Source organism: Nannospalax galili, unplaced genomic scaffold, assembly GCF_000622305.1.
Source record: "Nannospalax galili isolate Female #2095 unplaced genomic scaffold, S.galili_v1.0 scaffold186, whole genome shotgun sequence".
NCBI classification, from domain to species: domain Eukaryota; kingdom Metazoa; phylum Chordata; class Mammalia; order Rodentia; family Spalacidae; genus Nannospalax; species Nannospalax galili.
In genome coordinates, this window is record NW_008358774.1 from 9,753,924 (window position 1) to 9,769,884 (window position 15,961).

The following is a 15,961-nucleotide window of genomic DNA, read 5'->3' on the forward strand; positions in this document are numbered from 1 at the left end:
GTGAGTTACAGAATGAATACAAGGTAAGGAGAGTTCAAGAGGTTTCATAAATGGACAATAGAAATGAAAGCAGAGTCTTTATTCCTAAGATAATGAACCCAAAATCAGCCACAGAAGAAGCTGTTGCAGGAATCGGGAGGGAGAGTCAGGATTTTGAGCAAAGAAGTAATCAGCTATAGACAGAAAAGGGCAGAACCAAGTCAGAGAAGGAATTACAGGTCCCAGGTTCAGGTCCAAATGAGTGAGCAGGTAGACAAGCAGATAGCATTCCAGCAGACCACGTCAACAGAGGAGGATCAACTGAGCTGAAGCCCCAGGGATATTTGAAAGGTCTCTGTTGGTCCTTGACACACATTATCAAAAGACAGGTGGGTGTGGGGCCATAGCCATCACAGTGTTAGGAGTCTACTACTTCATGGAGCCCAGATAAGGGGGTTTACCATTTCTTTGGTTTAGTATGTTGGATAAGTTCTAGGTCCTGATTTCCCTGATATGATTTTAATATGCCTATGTGTCCCTAATGTCTCAAACATGATGAATGTATAGGGTGGCATCCTTTCCACTCCCAGGAAAAAGTCATTGATTATTCTGAAATACATATGGTGCTGCATAGATTGTGCTGTTTTGGTCCTCCCTGACACACAATCATCCTCTAACCTCCAAAATAGAGTCAAAAGCAGATTATAAAATGGAGTCTCTCAGGGCAAGGCACAGCCTGAAAAACCATTATTAACACAACACTGAGTAACTTAGAACATAGCATAACTTGATCTCAACAAATAGTTTTTCCATGACTGATGTTGCAAATTACCTCAAATATGGTTAAATGGCATAAATTTATTACTTTATAGTTTTGTTGATTGTAAGTCCAATATTAATCTCACTGGGTAAAAGTCCAGTTATCAACAGGCCTAGAGTTATTCCTGAAACTTCTATGATAGAATCTATTTTATTGCCTTTCGTACTTCTGGAAGCCACCCACAGTCCTCAGCCAACAGAGTTCTTCCTCCATCTTCAAGGCCGAAATTTCTCTGATCTTTCCTCCTTATTTACATCTTTTGCTGATTCTCAAGGTGGATGCTCCAATTTAAACAAAGAAAGCTGATTTCTGTTTTCTCTTTCTTTTTATTTTTTTGATAAGGCGGTCTTCTTCACTCAATCCACTGATTCAAATGTTCACAGACACAACCAGAAATGATGTTTTACCAGTTACCTTGGTATTCCATAACTCACTCAGCTTGACACAGACAATTAGCCACCACAGTAACTTGGACCCAGTACAGAGGAGGGAACCATTACACAAGGAGGGTGGAGGTGGAGGATGAGGGGCTTTGCTTCACTAGGGAGCAGGAATGCTGGAAACCAGTTCTTTCTGGGCTTGGGAGTAGACAGTAAAGTGAACTAACAAAAGAACAATCACTCCAAGGTAAACTAGAAATGAGGCTTGGAAATAGACTGGAAATGACACAAAGACATGGAAGATTCTCATACTCACCTGGGCCAAGCTTGCCGAATAACCTGAGCAAGCTATGTGTATGCAGGTGTATTTATACACAATGGCATGCATACATGTGCATGCATACATAAATACATGCATATATAATTATATATGCAAACACACATGCACACACACACAAGTATAGGCATAAACCTACTGGGAAGGACAGCTCCTGGAGAGAATCTGCAACTACAAAGCTGATTGATTGAGGAGAACTTCAATGATGTGGAAAGGTTACAATGTTGCAAGTACAGAGCCAAATTATCTTGGCTATCCTTAGCCTCTTTTTAGCCACTTTTTGCCTCCCTTGGTGTGTGACCTACCTTGCCACTATTAGGCAAATCCTTTGATGTATATGAATAGGCTCCTAATGTCCATCTACTCAAAAGCTAAGAATGTCAGCTTGGCAGACATTCAGATAGCATCTGAGGCCTAGGACAGAGATAGCCCTGCTTTGCTGTAACCCACCTATCTGATAGACCACCAATGTATTTACAAAGTGTCTTGATTTATGCCTTTCTTCGTTCTGTTACTGTAAAAACTTCACAAAACTGTTACCTCGCTGGAACAAGAAATTTGCAGTGAACTAAATCTGAGTTCCTGGGCCATGATCACTCATATTTGGCTCTTTCATCTCCCTTGAGGTAAGAGTTGTGTCTTATGTTATAATACACACATGTACACATACAGAAAGCCATATGTGAACATATGTGCATATACACATACACTAACAAGTGGACTCTCTTGTTAGACTAGTTTCACATCCTAATACTACTATTTAACTGTGTAACAGGCTCATTAATCTTTTGAAGATAGTTTACCATTTGCAAAACAGCTCATTCCTGTGAGAAGAAAAAGTAACTGTGTTTATAAATTCAGTCTAGTACCAGTCATAAAGTGGCCTCCAATTCACAGCTCTTGCTTTGTTAGCTTTCTGTTATCTTATCAATTACTCGTGATAAACAACCTATAAAGAAGAAAGGTTTATCATGACTCAGGGATTTCAGTACAGGTTCATTGGTTCTGCTGTTTGGGGATCTGTGGTGAGGCAAAACATCATGGTAGGGAGGGTATGATAGAACAAAGCTGCTCACCTCACAGCAGCCAGAAAGAGGCAGGAAGGGGCCAGGATTCCAGTGTCCCCAGTGACCCAACTTCCTTTCACCAGGCTTTATCTCCTATAGTGTCACACACTAATGACCAAGTTGGCACATGGGTCTTTAGGGGACACATTCAAACCATGGCACTAGGTTTTGCATTTTTAAATGCTTTTTTTACCCACTAAGATGGCTAAGATCATGATCAGAGCCCCAGTTGTATAACTATAATAGGTATAAGATGGAGAGAGAAGGTTCCTATTTTGTACAAGACCTTCAGAAGAAAAGTCCAAGTATTTTAATGTGTGCATGTTTAAAGGGGGAAACTATGCTGACGGTTGTGAGGATGAGGAGAACATGACTGGGGAGCATCCTGAGTAACCTTGCACAGGAGAATCAAGTAACCAGTTCGGCTCCTGAGGATGTGATGATGAACAATGGGGGTTGAGACAGGGGAAGCTGCACAACAGTATTGGGTGACCTTGTAAAGAACTTAACTTTGCTAAAAAAGGATATCTGGCCTTCACTGTGACTTCTAGGAAGACCATCTCTAAACCCTTGAAAAGTCATGCCCAATAGAATTGCTTTAGCTTCTCTGGGAGTCTGAGGTCACCCAGGTAGTCTAACAGTGTGGGTCAGAAGTAGCTCATGAAATATCAGCTCAACTTCTAGAGGATCTGGAGGCTGAGATGAGTTACAAGAGCAATTAATCATGTCTATATGATGGATCCCTGCCCTGATTTTATTTCTGTCACTGTGGCAAATACCCTAACTTGAAGCAAATTGAAAGAAGAAGAGCTTTATTTGGTTTGCAATTCCAGGTTACAATCCCTTATTGCAACAAAGTCAAGGTAGAATGTAAAGCATCATATCCACTGTCAAAGCGGAGAGAGGATAAGTGCGTCCTTTCTGGCTTCCTAGCTTTCTTCACTCTTACACAGTTAAGGTCTATGGAATGGTGTCACCTACAATGGGCTGAATCTTCCTCTATCAATTAACAATCAAAAGAGTTCCCCAGAGACATTCCCACAGGCCACCAGATCCAAATAATTCTTCATTAAGACTCTTTCCCCAGGTGATTCTACCTTGTGTCAAGTTGACAGTTAAACTAATCAGCATAAGCCCTAGTAAGACCTTTGGACATCAAGGTTCAGACAGTCTTCCCCAGTTGGCAACATGTTATATGCTGTGCTTGTGTGTGTGTGTGTGTGTGTGTGTGTGTGTGTGTGTGTGTATCTATAGTTATATATGTGACTCTATCATCTATGTAGCTATGTGTCTATCTACCCTATTGATTCTGTTTCTCTGGAGAACCCTGATTAATACCCTTCTTAAAAAACATTGAACCCTTAGCCAATACGATTTTTATGACCTTAACTAATGGAATTTTCATCTCAAAACCCAATTTACAATCTATGATTTCTTTTTAGTCTTGATATTATTATATTTCCCTCATTTATTCATTTATTCATTACAAATATATGCATTAAATTCTTTTTCTCAGAAGTATTTATTAGAGATGTTTTAAATTTTTATTTATTTATTTTTATTTTATGTGTATGCGTGTATTGCCTGCGTGTAGGTAAGTGCATCCATGTTTTGCAATGCCCGCGGAGGATAAAAGAGGCTGTTGGATCCCCTGGAACTGGAGTTATAGACCGTTGTTAGCTGTCATGCGGGTGCTGGGATTTGAACCTGGGCCTTCTGCAAGAACAGCCAGTGTTCCTAACTGCTGCCATCTCTCCAGCCCCTATTAGAGATGTTCTTAAAAACATAAATTATCCACTTTTGATTAACAGCAGCATAAAACTTAAATGTTTAACAGGGAACTAATAATTCAAAATATATTCATAAGAAAAAAATTGTTATTTTTCTTTTGAGACAGGTTCTCATGTAACCCAAGTTGCTGTCAAACTTCGTCTTCCTGACTTTACTTCCCAAGTACTGGGATTACAGGCATATACTACCATGTCCAGCTTAGGAAAGTTAAACCATCACAATTTTCAAAGAGCATTTAAGGAACAAGGCAGACAACATGCTCATCTAAACAGGTAATTTCATACTGCTGCAGCTAAGACAGCTTGTTCAGTGAGTAAAAAGGACCTGCCTTATGTATGTACACAGTGTAATAAAAAATACTGTAATTATGATTTTAAATAATTATAATTTGAATAATGCCAAATGTTCTCTCCTTTCTACTTTTGGGAAAAGAAAATTCCTTTGAAAATCACTTGAATCCTGGACAAAAATGAACATTTTTCCCCTGGATCATTCTGCAACCTTCCAGATTCAGATATGAGGGACAGTTCGGCATTCAGGACATTCCATCTGTCATGATCTCATCTACCAGGAGAATGTCAGTGGCAATCACAATGCAGATGTGGAGAAGCTGTTTCTTCACACAATAGCTATCCCATGCTACCATTGGCTCACCTGTGTTCAAATCCATAACCCCCAAGCTGACCTGATTCTGAATATTCAGCTTTAACTAATGTTTCCTGAAGCAAAGGTTCTGTGTAAGAGCCTTGGGAATAATGAGCAAGGCATCTGCAAATGCATGGGCTCCAAGCTGAGCCCTGCCCTTCACACTGGGCTTGTTTTTAATTAGGGCTTCTGCCATGGCCACTTCTGAACCAGCAACTGGGGCAACACAGCGATCATCAGTAGCATTTTGGACAACTGTCAACCAATCTCTTATTGCATCCTTGATTTGAGTCAGTGTGTACTTAGTTGGTCCTTTGACCAGTAATGTGACAGAACAGAAATTGTTGCATTTCTCAGTGAAGGTGAACCTCTCTTCCTCCAAAGTATACTCATACACAAGCCCTGCATGTCCCAGGCAATCAAGATTCAGGTCATCAAAGGAATTCAGAGCAACCCCACCACAAGCAAGAGTCAGCCTTTCCATATTTCCCCTCTTCGCTCTGTGCAGAGCTACTATGCCCTTTTTTGAAAGGGCATCTAAGGAAAGGGGGTCAATTCACTTTTTATTAATAACAAGTCCTTTATCTGAATCACCACAGACATTCTTCTTCAATTCTATTATTTTTTAACTCTGTCTTTAATGAATTGTCATTCAGCTTTTATTAATTTTTCTCTCTCTTCTGTACTCTTGTAAAAAAAAAACCTCAGAATTCATTTCTGTTTTCTCATATTCTGAGAACATGTTGCATGTGAGGATGTATGAGTTTTCTACTCTTTTCTTCATATCAGGATGCTCTGCTTCATTATCCAAAACTAGCCCTCTGATTAAGCTTGTATGGGTCTCAGACTTATGTTTCATCTCTATGATATCAATCATGAAGAGGTCAATGGGATAATCTGTTTTCTTAATGGCCAAAATGGAGTCCACTTCAACCTCTGCTAAGACATCTGCAAGCTCATCATGAACTTTAGTGCATAGAGATGTTCTAGTCATATTCATATGAGTTTATTTCTCTGCTTACTTTAATTTGTTCCAAAAACTAGAGGGCCTTTTCCTTCTCAGCTTCAAAACCTTCAGTTATTATTATGGGATGAAGACCCTCAGAGATGTAGAGGTCCACCTGTTTCAGCAGCTCCCCAATGATAAGGATTCTGGAAGCAGTACCATCACCGGTTATATCATCTATATCATCCTGGGATATGGCCACTTTTGCTATTAAAGAGGCGTTGGGTGTTGAATTTGCATTTAGTGAAGCAGTATATTGCCATCTTTAGTAAGCTTGATGTTTCCAGCACCCGAAATAAGCATCTTCATGGTACCCTTGGGCCCCAAGTTGGTCCTCAGCACATCCTGAAGGCCCCATGTGGCACTGGTATTCACTGCCAGCACTGCCTGTGCCCAGGCCACCCTCTGTCTTGAGATTCAGGGTCTTTACCTCCACCATCACAAGGCCAGCCCAGGGAGAGCAACTTGCAACCCATGCAACATGGCTTGGGAAGCTTTATCCAGGTCTTCTCGAGATGTATGTATTAAATTTTTACCATATGTGAAGCATTACACTTGAATTTGAAATAGAAAACAGATACAGAAAGCTCCCTTAAGTTGCTCACATCCAGATGGCATATGTCAACTTTCCTGTTCTCAGCTCACATCCTCCAAAGGTCCTTAGCTGCCTCTTTTTTATCCTCGGCATCTAAAGATTCTAGAATCTCATTAGAGTTACTTTATGCTAGTCTTCGGAGAGGTAGGTCCATTCCCCTGCCCTCAAATCTAGGCAGTGGTTCTTCTAAGCCAAATGTTTATTTGTTAGTCTGTTTGTTTAGAGAAAGGATTTCCTGTAGTCCAAGCTGGCCTTGAACTTGTTATGTGGCCAAGGATGACCTGAAATCTTGATTTTCTTGCTTCTACCACCCATGTGCTAGAATTATAGGCATATGCAGCATGCCCAGCCCAAGTGCTCTTTATTTCATTTTTACTCTTTCTCATAGCCTACTCCACCATTTACAAGATTAAGCAACCAATTTTTTATTTGTTGACTCAACCTGTACCCATCCTGGCCTTTAGAGCCCTCCAACTCTGAGTGATATGTGCATTGATTGCCCTTATTTCTCAGGATGAGGCTGAAACAACTACAGCAAATAATTGCTTTGTCTTATGATTTAAATAGCTTTTACTTTATCTCACCCTTGAAAGGATACTGAGGATAAATGATGTCTGTGGACTACACTTTGAGAACTGCTGTTTGAGAAAAAAGCTATTGAACTTCGTATACTCAAATACATTTATGTAAACAGCATTGCATTATATAAACTTCTTCAATCTAGTAGTTTATACTGTGGCATAAATTGTTTTAATCATCCAGACAATATCTACTTCCTTAGTTCCTTTCTCATGGCTTAGTAAAGTAAAAATGTCCCTTAGGAGTGAAATAGCCACAGCTTCTATATGCATTGTTTCAACCACAGATTGAAAGTATTCAGGAAAAATCATTTATATAACTGGACATTTATGGAATTGTTCTCTTACTGCTAGTCCCTAAAAGATTAGAACTATTTACATAGCATTTATGTTGTACTAGATATTGTGTCATTCGAAGAGATGATTTGAAGTACAGAGCAGGGAAACTTGTGAGAGTCAAGTCAGTACTTCTACCATGTGGGTTCTTGGAGGTGAACTCAGGTAGTCCTTTACCACTGAGCCATCTCAGTGGCCCACACTATTTTATATGAGATTTGAACATCTGTGGGTTTTGGTATTCTTTTGCATTCTGGGGACGGGGTGCTATATTTGTCAAGGGGAAAGCTTTAACAATGGCAGAATATGCCAACCCTTTTCACAAAGAGATCTTGGATGCTCACACTGTGTTCCAATCCTGTCAGACTCTGACTCTATCACTACTGTTATAAAATACCTTGACAAGGGTCAGTCAGCAAGATGACTCAGTGAGTAAAGGTGTTTGCCACAAAGCATGAGCTAAGTTCAATCCTCATGACCCACAAGGTGGAAGGTCAGAACCAACTCCCTTACATGTTCCATGATTTGAATATGTGTACATACACATGCATACATACACACATACATACATACATACATACATACATGTAATAATTTTTAAAACCCTGACAGATGCCACTTAAGGGATAAATATTTTGTTTGGGCTTACAGTTTCTGGGGGACAGTCCATCATGGTAGGGTGGACATGGTGATAGGAGCAGGAAGCTGGCTGGTCATATTGTATTCACACTCAGGAAGCAGAGCATGAACAGGAAGTGGGGATAGCTTGGCTATTAAGGCTCAAGACCCAGCCCTAGTGAACCACTTCCTCCAACAAGGCTCTACCTCCTAAAGACTGCACAACCTTTTCAAGTAGCATCATGGGTTGTAGGCCAAGCATTCAAACTCATGAGCCTGTGGGGTCATTTGACATTCAAACTACAACAACTCTGTACAACTCTGTACAACTACAACTCTCTCAAACTACAACTAAAATACCTTTACTGGTTTCCAAAAATTCTGACACAATTTCTAGTCCTACCCTGAGCTGCCACTGTGAGCTAATGTAATAGATCTGACTGTTAGCACATGTCCTTAAATCTAGCATTAGATTCCCACATCTTCTCAGCCTGCTTTCTGATTTTAGCTGTTCTGAGGAAAACTTGAGCACTTTTCAGCAAAGCTTAGACAACTGACACACTGTTCATGTAAACATCTTTCTAACCATTTCTTTCTATTATTTTCTTTTTGAAGTTCTAATGAGCATTATAGTTTTTTGATATTTCTTGCTCAGTGGGCTAACATTGATCATGTTCTCCCATATTTAGGTTCTGTCAACTTTCCTTTAGAGTAAAAGGATTTTGTTCAGGATGATGATTTGTATTTATCTGTCATGGAATAGTTCTTTCATTCCAGAAAACTTTCCTAGTCAGTTCTTGGCTTCTTAACTTTGACACTTTGAGTATTACTACTATTTTATAGGAATAAAATGCTAAAGATTTATAGAACTTTTTCAACTGAACTGACTGGTGATTATGGCAAAACAAAGTAGCAAAATCATTAGGTTGTTTTGTATTTTTTTTCATCAAAAATTTTTTGTCATTAAGGAGTGTTTCAAAGAAATTAACCTTTCCTGTTCAGATATTTGAAGAGAATGGATGGCTTTATTATTTTGCAAGTGTTTCTTCTTTCTTGTCAATATTTTCTTAATTTTATTATTTCTAAGAGCTTGAGATAATTATATGAATAAAAACTATAGAAGGATCTGTGATGTTATCATGACAATATTAGTTATACCTGAATAAATAGCCTGGCTCTTAACTTTAGTTTTTAAGAGTGGGCAAGAACTCAGAAGGTACCAATCCCTCCAGACACCTCTTGGAATTGTGCTGCTGAGTCATGCCTCACCCATACTTTTATTCAAAACCATTTCTCCAGTATCAGTTTTGGGGAAACTACAAGCTTGGATCCACCCTCCTCAGACACTCACCCTTCCATCCCTAGCCCTAAAACATTTCATACACACAATGTCAAACATTCTTCTCAATCTTCATTTGTTTTTTTTTATTATTATTAAAGATGTGCTGACTTTCAGAGCTTTGATTTGTCCATTTTCAAGCATATCCATGTTCATTCACTATCTTGCATGGAACAGCAAATTGAGGTTCCAAGGACTCAAGATCAGGTCTTCAGGTCACAAGAGCACATGACTCAGTGAATTTGTTTGCGGTAGCTTTTTGGTTGTAAGGTTAATTAAAAGTCATTAGTCCAGATTCTGCCCATTTTCTAAGTCATTCCTACAAGTATCAACACATTGGACAATTTTTCTTCTGAGCTATTATAGAGTAAGTCACTAACTTGTTCTTAGATATTCTCAAAGTACTTCGCATATATATTCTAAACATAAAAGCTCTCCCATATTTAGGTTCTGTCAGCTTTCCTCTACAGTAAAAGAATTTTGTTCAGGATGATGATTTGTATTTATCTGTCATGGAATAGTTCTTTCATTCCAGAAAACTTTCCCAGTCAGTTCTTGGCTTCTTAACTTTGACACTTTGACTATTACAGACCAGTTACTTTATAGAATGTCCACCAATGTTTAGTTTTATATTTCCTCGTGAAATATATTCATATTGTGCAACATTAGCAGAAAAGAAAAGAAATGCTCTTCTCATCGCAGCCTGCTGGGCTGGGGCCTGATTAATGTTTTTCCATTACTGATAATGTTTGCTTCGATCACCTGATTGAGGTGGTGGCAGCTAGGCTCCTTTGCTTTGAATGTATTTTCCTTCTTGCTTGCTTTTTTCTTTTGCTTTCCTTTTTCTTTCCTTCCTTCTTGTTTTTGCTTTCTTCTCTAAGTGTGTTGGGAATTGTACACAGGACCTTGAGTATACTAGGCAAGTTCTCTACCATTGAGATACATCCCCAGCCTTGAATTTTCTTTGTGTTCTTTTGCATTAAGAAGTATTGTTTAAGTTTTTGCTATCAGCACTCTCAGTGGCCACACAAAGTTCCTGGGTGATGGAGTCTCTGTTGTATGACTTCCACTGAGGGCAGGCTGCATAGGAAGGACAACCAGAGGGGACTTAGAAGGCTGGAATGCAGTTATCATGTGCAACTGTCAGTGGTGGTAGAAATGGAGGCATAGCTCCATGCTGTGACCCTCAGCAGCCTGAGTAGTTCCTGTAATTTTTTTAGAGACCTTAACTCAGGTAGAACTGGATCCTTGACTTCAACCCAGAAATGAATTTCTAAAAAGCCAGTATGAAGCAGAATTGGAGTTTATTAAAAATATGGGACCTGAGAGATGGCTCAGCAGGTTAAGGTACTCGATAAAGACCTAAGTTCCATCCCTTAAACCAACAAGGTGTTAGGAGAGAACCAACTCTCACAAGCTGTCCTCTGACACCCCCCCCCGACATACCAGGGCACTCATGTGCATACACACACAAATGAATAAATGTACTTTTATAATTAATTAATTAACTTTCATGTGTATGTCTTGGATCCTTTGGAACTGGAATTATAGGTGGTTTTGAGTCACCCAATGTAGGTGCTGAGCATCCAGCTCCTCTACAAGAGCAGCAAGTGCTCTTAACTGCTAAGCCATCTCTCCAGCCCCAAATATTAATTTAAAAAATAAATTAAAATAGAATATGAAGGTGTTCAGGGGAAGAATAAAAGTACACTTTGAGAGGGTGGGCATGGCTTCACAAACACGAGTCATGCAATTAAGTGTCTTAGAAAGAGGTATATACCATTTTGGTGCCTCTCAAGCTGCATCTCAAACTGTTCCTAAGTGTTCTAGTTTGTTTCTCCACTGCTGTGACAAAACACTCTAACCAATACCAACTTGAGGAGGAAAACGTTTATTTTATTTTACATCTCCTGGGTCACAGTTCATCAGGGAGCCTAAGGTACGAACTCAGAGCAGGAACCTGGAAGCAGAAGCAGAAGCTGAAGCAACACAGGCCCACCTTCCCAGGGGTGGCACCACCCACAGTGGGCTGGGCCCTCCCACATCACTCAACAGTCAAGAAGATGCCCCACAGACATGGCCACAGGCCAGTCCAATGAAGGAAATTCCCCAATTGAGGCTCCTTCAACCCAGGTGTGTCAAGTTGACACTAAAGCTATCCAGCACACTAAGAAACATTTTTCTTTTCCTCTTTTTCAATAAGTGAGATGATATAGGGTAGCTTCAGATATGCCTTGTAATAGATTACAACCTGACAAAATAAAAGCAGGAGCCACTAGGGTTGCACAAGTGCTTACAATACTTTTTATCATTAAGTGGGCTTCTGGTGAAAGTCCTAGAAAATTACAAGTTTATAGCTAGAAAGGGAGAAAGGCCTTAAAGAAATGGTGTTTATTATATTGGGATCAGAGGGTTTGGCCTAAATTATAAATGGCTATATTTACAGACATGTTCTTTAAAGAAATAATGAAGGGGGCTGGAGAGATGTCTCCGTCATTAAGAGCACTGGTTGCTTTTGTAGAGGAGCCAGGTTTGGTTCCCAGCACCCACATTGCAGCTAACAACCATCCATAACTCCAGTTCCAGAAGATCTGATGCCATCTTCTGACCTCTGTGAGCATTGCACTACATGGGTGCACTTACACACCTGCAAGTAATACACTAATATGCACAAAAATAAAAATAATAAAATTTTTTCAAAAAGAAATAAATCATGAAAGTAAAATAAGATCATTAGTGTGAGCCCCAATTCAGTACAACTGCAACTGGAGTTCTTACAAATAAGAGGAAATTTGGGAGGTGGAGATGTAGCTCAGTTGTTAGAATGTTTGCCTAGCATGAAGGAAGCCCTGGGTTCTATCCTATCCCTGCATAAACCAAGTGTGGCAGCAGTGTATGCCTGCAATCCTAGCACTCCAGAGGTAGCAGCAGGAGGATCAGAATAGTGTGAGCTCCAGTGAACAGTGAGAGATAGTTTGAGGCTAACCTAGGATACATGAGATTTTGTCTCAAATTAAAAGGAGGGGGAGGAGGACAAGGAGGAGGATGAAGAGACACAAGAAGATGCCCATATATCAAACTAGGAGAGAGGCCTCAGAAGAAACCAGCCCTGCTTACATCTTGACCTTAGGCTTCTAGCCTCCAAAATTGTGAGAAGATAAACTTCTTTTTTAAATTTTTATTTTGATTTTATGTGCACTAGTGTATTGCCTGCATGTATGTAAGTGCACCCATGTCATGCAATGCCCACGAAGGACAGAAGAGACCGTCGGATCCCCTGGAACAGGAATTACAGTTGTTAGCTGCCATGTGAGTGCTGGGATATGAACCCGGGTCTTTTGCAAGAACAGCCAGTGTTCTTAACTGCTGAGCCATCTCTCCAGCCCCTGAGAAAATAAATTTCTATTATTTAATCTACCCAGTCTGTGGCAATTTCTTATAGCAGTCATAGCAAACAACATACTAAACATAAGTCACTAAGCAATTCTCCAGTAGGAAAATTGAATAGTTCACCTCAGTGTTTAGTAGCTACTGCACAGTAAACAAGGACTTGCAGTGGCTGTATGTGCATATTATAGTTGCTGTGTCTAAGTGTCTGTCAGGCCATGACTGGGGAATCATCATGTTATTGCCTAGCACCTCTCAGGAAATTGTGCATGCTTAGCAGACTCCAAAAGAGTTAAAGGAACTTGAGAAGCCACCAGTGATTTTCCTTATGGATTGAAGAAGGTTGATTATCTAAAAGGCATGAAAGATCAAAAAGAAAGTGTTTGACAAATTTCCACATTGATTCACAATAAAAATTCTCAGTAATAAAGCCAGGTATGGTCCTATATACCTGTAATCCCAGAACTCAAAAAGAGCTGAGGTAGGATGATATAGAGTTTGAGGCTAGTTTGCGCTATCATCACTGTCATGAAACAGAGGAGTTTTGGTCACCTACATGAGACCCCCATGAGATGGGGCCTGTGAACATTCCTTCATGGAGAACTGGGGCAGTAGCTAAGTTAGTAGAAGCCCTAAATTCAATCCCCAACACCACATAAATCAAACATGGTGACGCACACTTGTAATCCCAGAATTCAGGAGACAGAGGCAGGAGGATTAGCAGTTCAAGGTCATCCTCTGCTACTTAGTAAATTCAAGGTTATCTTGGGTTACATAAGACCCTGTTTCAGAAAAATAAAACTTTAAGGAGGTCTTCACAAGATTCTCAGAAGTTCCCTCTACTCCCCAATATTAGTAAACAACTTATTGTGAAAAGTACATCTTTCTGTAAGTCATCCATGCTTGGGTGCCATGTCCTGGTAGACTGCCTGAGTCACCCATGCACCTACAAGTAACCCCAATAAACTCATTGGTTCACCAAACCAGACTTGAATGGAATCCTTTCTTTAGTCTGTCAGTGCCCTCTATCTGTGATGTTAGAAATTTCTTTACAACTCCCCCAAGGAAAGTCACAACCTCCTACCTTCCATAAAAGGAAATTCAAATGGGTCATTCACTTAAATATCAAAGCTAAAACTAAAGTTTCTAAAAGAAAACATTGAAGATAGCATCATGACCTTAGCGTAGTCAAAAAATTCTTGATATTAAGACAATAACCCCAATTTAAAAGTTAATGATGAGGCCAGGCATGGTGGCACATTCCTTTAATCCCAGAACTTGGGAGGCAGAGATATGCGAATCACCCTGAGATAGAGGTCTACATAGTGAGTCCAGGCCAGCTGGAGCTACAAGGATACCCTGTCTCAAAAAACAAGGGGCTGGAGAGATGGCTCAGCAGTTAAGAACACTGTTCTTGCGAAAGACCTGGGTTCGAGTCCCAGCACCCACATGGCAACTAAAAACTGTCTGTAACTCCAGTTCCAGGGGATCCAACAGCCTCTTCTGCACTCCGTGGGCATTGCACGACACGGGTGGACTTACTTACATGCAGGCATAACACTCATACATGTAAAATAAAAATAATAAATATTTAAAAATAAGCAAACAATAGCAATTAATGGGGAGTACTCATTAAGATTAATTTTATTTACTGATGAAAGACACTCTTGGAAAACAAGAAAGCATTGCAGCATTGGAGGTTGAGGTAGGAGGATTGTGAGTTCAAGGCCAACCTGGGCTATATAGAGTTCCAGTCAGCCTGGACTATATTAAACTTTGTCTTGAAAAGAAAAAGGACAAGAAGGGAGAGGGGAGAGCAAGCCAAGACAGAGGAAAATGTTGGCTATATATGATGAAAAACTTGGATACTGAACGTATTAAAATCACAAATGAACAAGTTTATGAAAAACTGTCTGATTGATAGTAGACAAAATACTTTAACAGTCCAATTATTAAAACATCAGGAACATGGAAAGGGGGCTGAAGAAATGGCTTAGCTGTTTGCCACTGGCTTTCTTGCAGAGGATCAGGTTTTGGTTACCAGCACTCCCATGGTGTTTAACAACTGTCCACAACTCCAGTTCCAAGGCATCCAACACCCTCTTCTGACCTCCGTTGGGACTGCACGCATGCAGTACACTTACATATATTCTGGCAAAACACTCATACACATAAAATAAAAACAAAAAGAATATGAAAAACAAATGGTTATATAAATTAAAAGTGGGTGTCTTCTGGACGTGGGGAGGTGTCTGATGGGGCGGTTGCAAAGGGCTATCAGAAATTTTCCAGGCCGAAGCAAAACAGTTCGTATTTTAGCTAATGTGTTAACCATCGCTCAAGTACACATTTCTGATGAAGCTTTCATTTCGTCTTTTTTCAACATCCAAAGTTGTTGAAATGTCCGTCGCTGGCCTAGGTGCTGAGGTTATCATAGTTGAGTAGACCGGGTCCCCGACGGCGAGAAAAGCGTTGCTTAAACTCTTCAGAAGGTCAGTCACTTCCACATTAGCTTAGTTTTGGAGGCAGCCCGTAGGCTTCCAGCCTGCAAGCGAATTCTGAACATGAAGCAACTCCCGCTTTTAGCCAGGAGGTGGCGACCTGGAGTCGTAGGCGAAGGCATGAAGCTCTGTTCTGAGCAAGGACAGCTTCTGTACACGGAACCATCGGACAGGGCTACAGGCATCCGGGGGGACTTGTAAAGCGTGACCACGAGGCCCTCCCGGTCTTCCCGGCAGGTTCCAGTGTGTTGCCAGGCTCTGGAAGAAAGCGACGTGAGAGAGGGACGGCTTCCTTCCGGTGACTCCGCCCCTCGGCTCCTTTCTTCCGGGAGCTAGGGGCTTACCAGTGCCTAGGCGGACCCCCTGGGAGCCCGGGCTCAACGGACCGATGGAGACGCAGCTGCAGAGCATCTTCGAGGAGGTGGTGGTGAGTTCAACTGCCAGCCCAGCAATCCAGGGCGATGGCCCTGGGAGGGAGAGACAGGGAGAGACAGCCTGGGCAACCTCTCCAGTCTCTTTTGTTTTGACACCGTGTGTGTGTACACGCTGAGGGTTGGTGATTCCCAAATTCTCCAGTCTCTT

At 40.7% G+C, this 15,961-nt stretch overlaps 1 protein-coding gene and 1 pseudogene across 3 annotated transcripts in view; one reads left to right on the forward strand and one right to left on the reverse strand.

The window, feature by feature from the left end:
* Positions 1–4,909: 4,909 nt before the first annotated feature.
* LOC103724934 lies at positions 4,910–6,464 on the reverse strand (annotated as a pseudogene).
* Positions 6,465–15,640: 9,176 nt separating this feature from the next.
* Med23 (mediator complex subunit 23) overlaps positions 15,641–15,961 on the forward strand; it is a 57,413-nt gene continuing 57,092 nt past the window's right edge. The window contains exon 1 of one of the 3 annotated variants that reach the window (XM_017795349.2): positions 15,641–15,806. In XM_017795349.2, the coding sequence (XP_017650838.1) occupies positions 15,768–15,806 (39 nt within the window). In that variant the 5' untranslated portion in view covers positions 15,641–15,767. The remainder of the gene's footprint in view (positions 15,807–15,961) is intronic. The other 2 variants (XM_008822119.3, XM_008822118.3) reach the window with 2 other exon arrangements.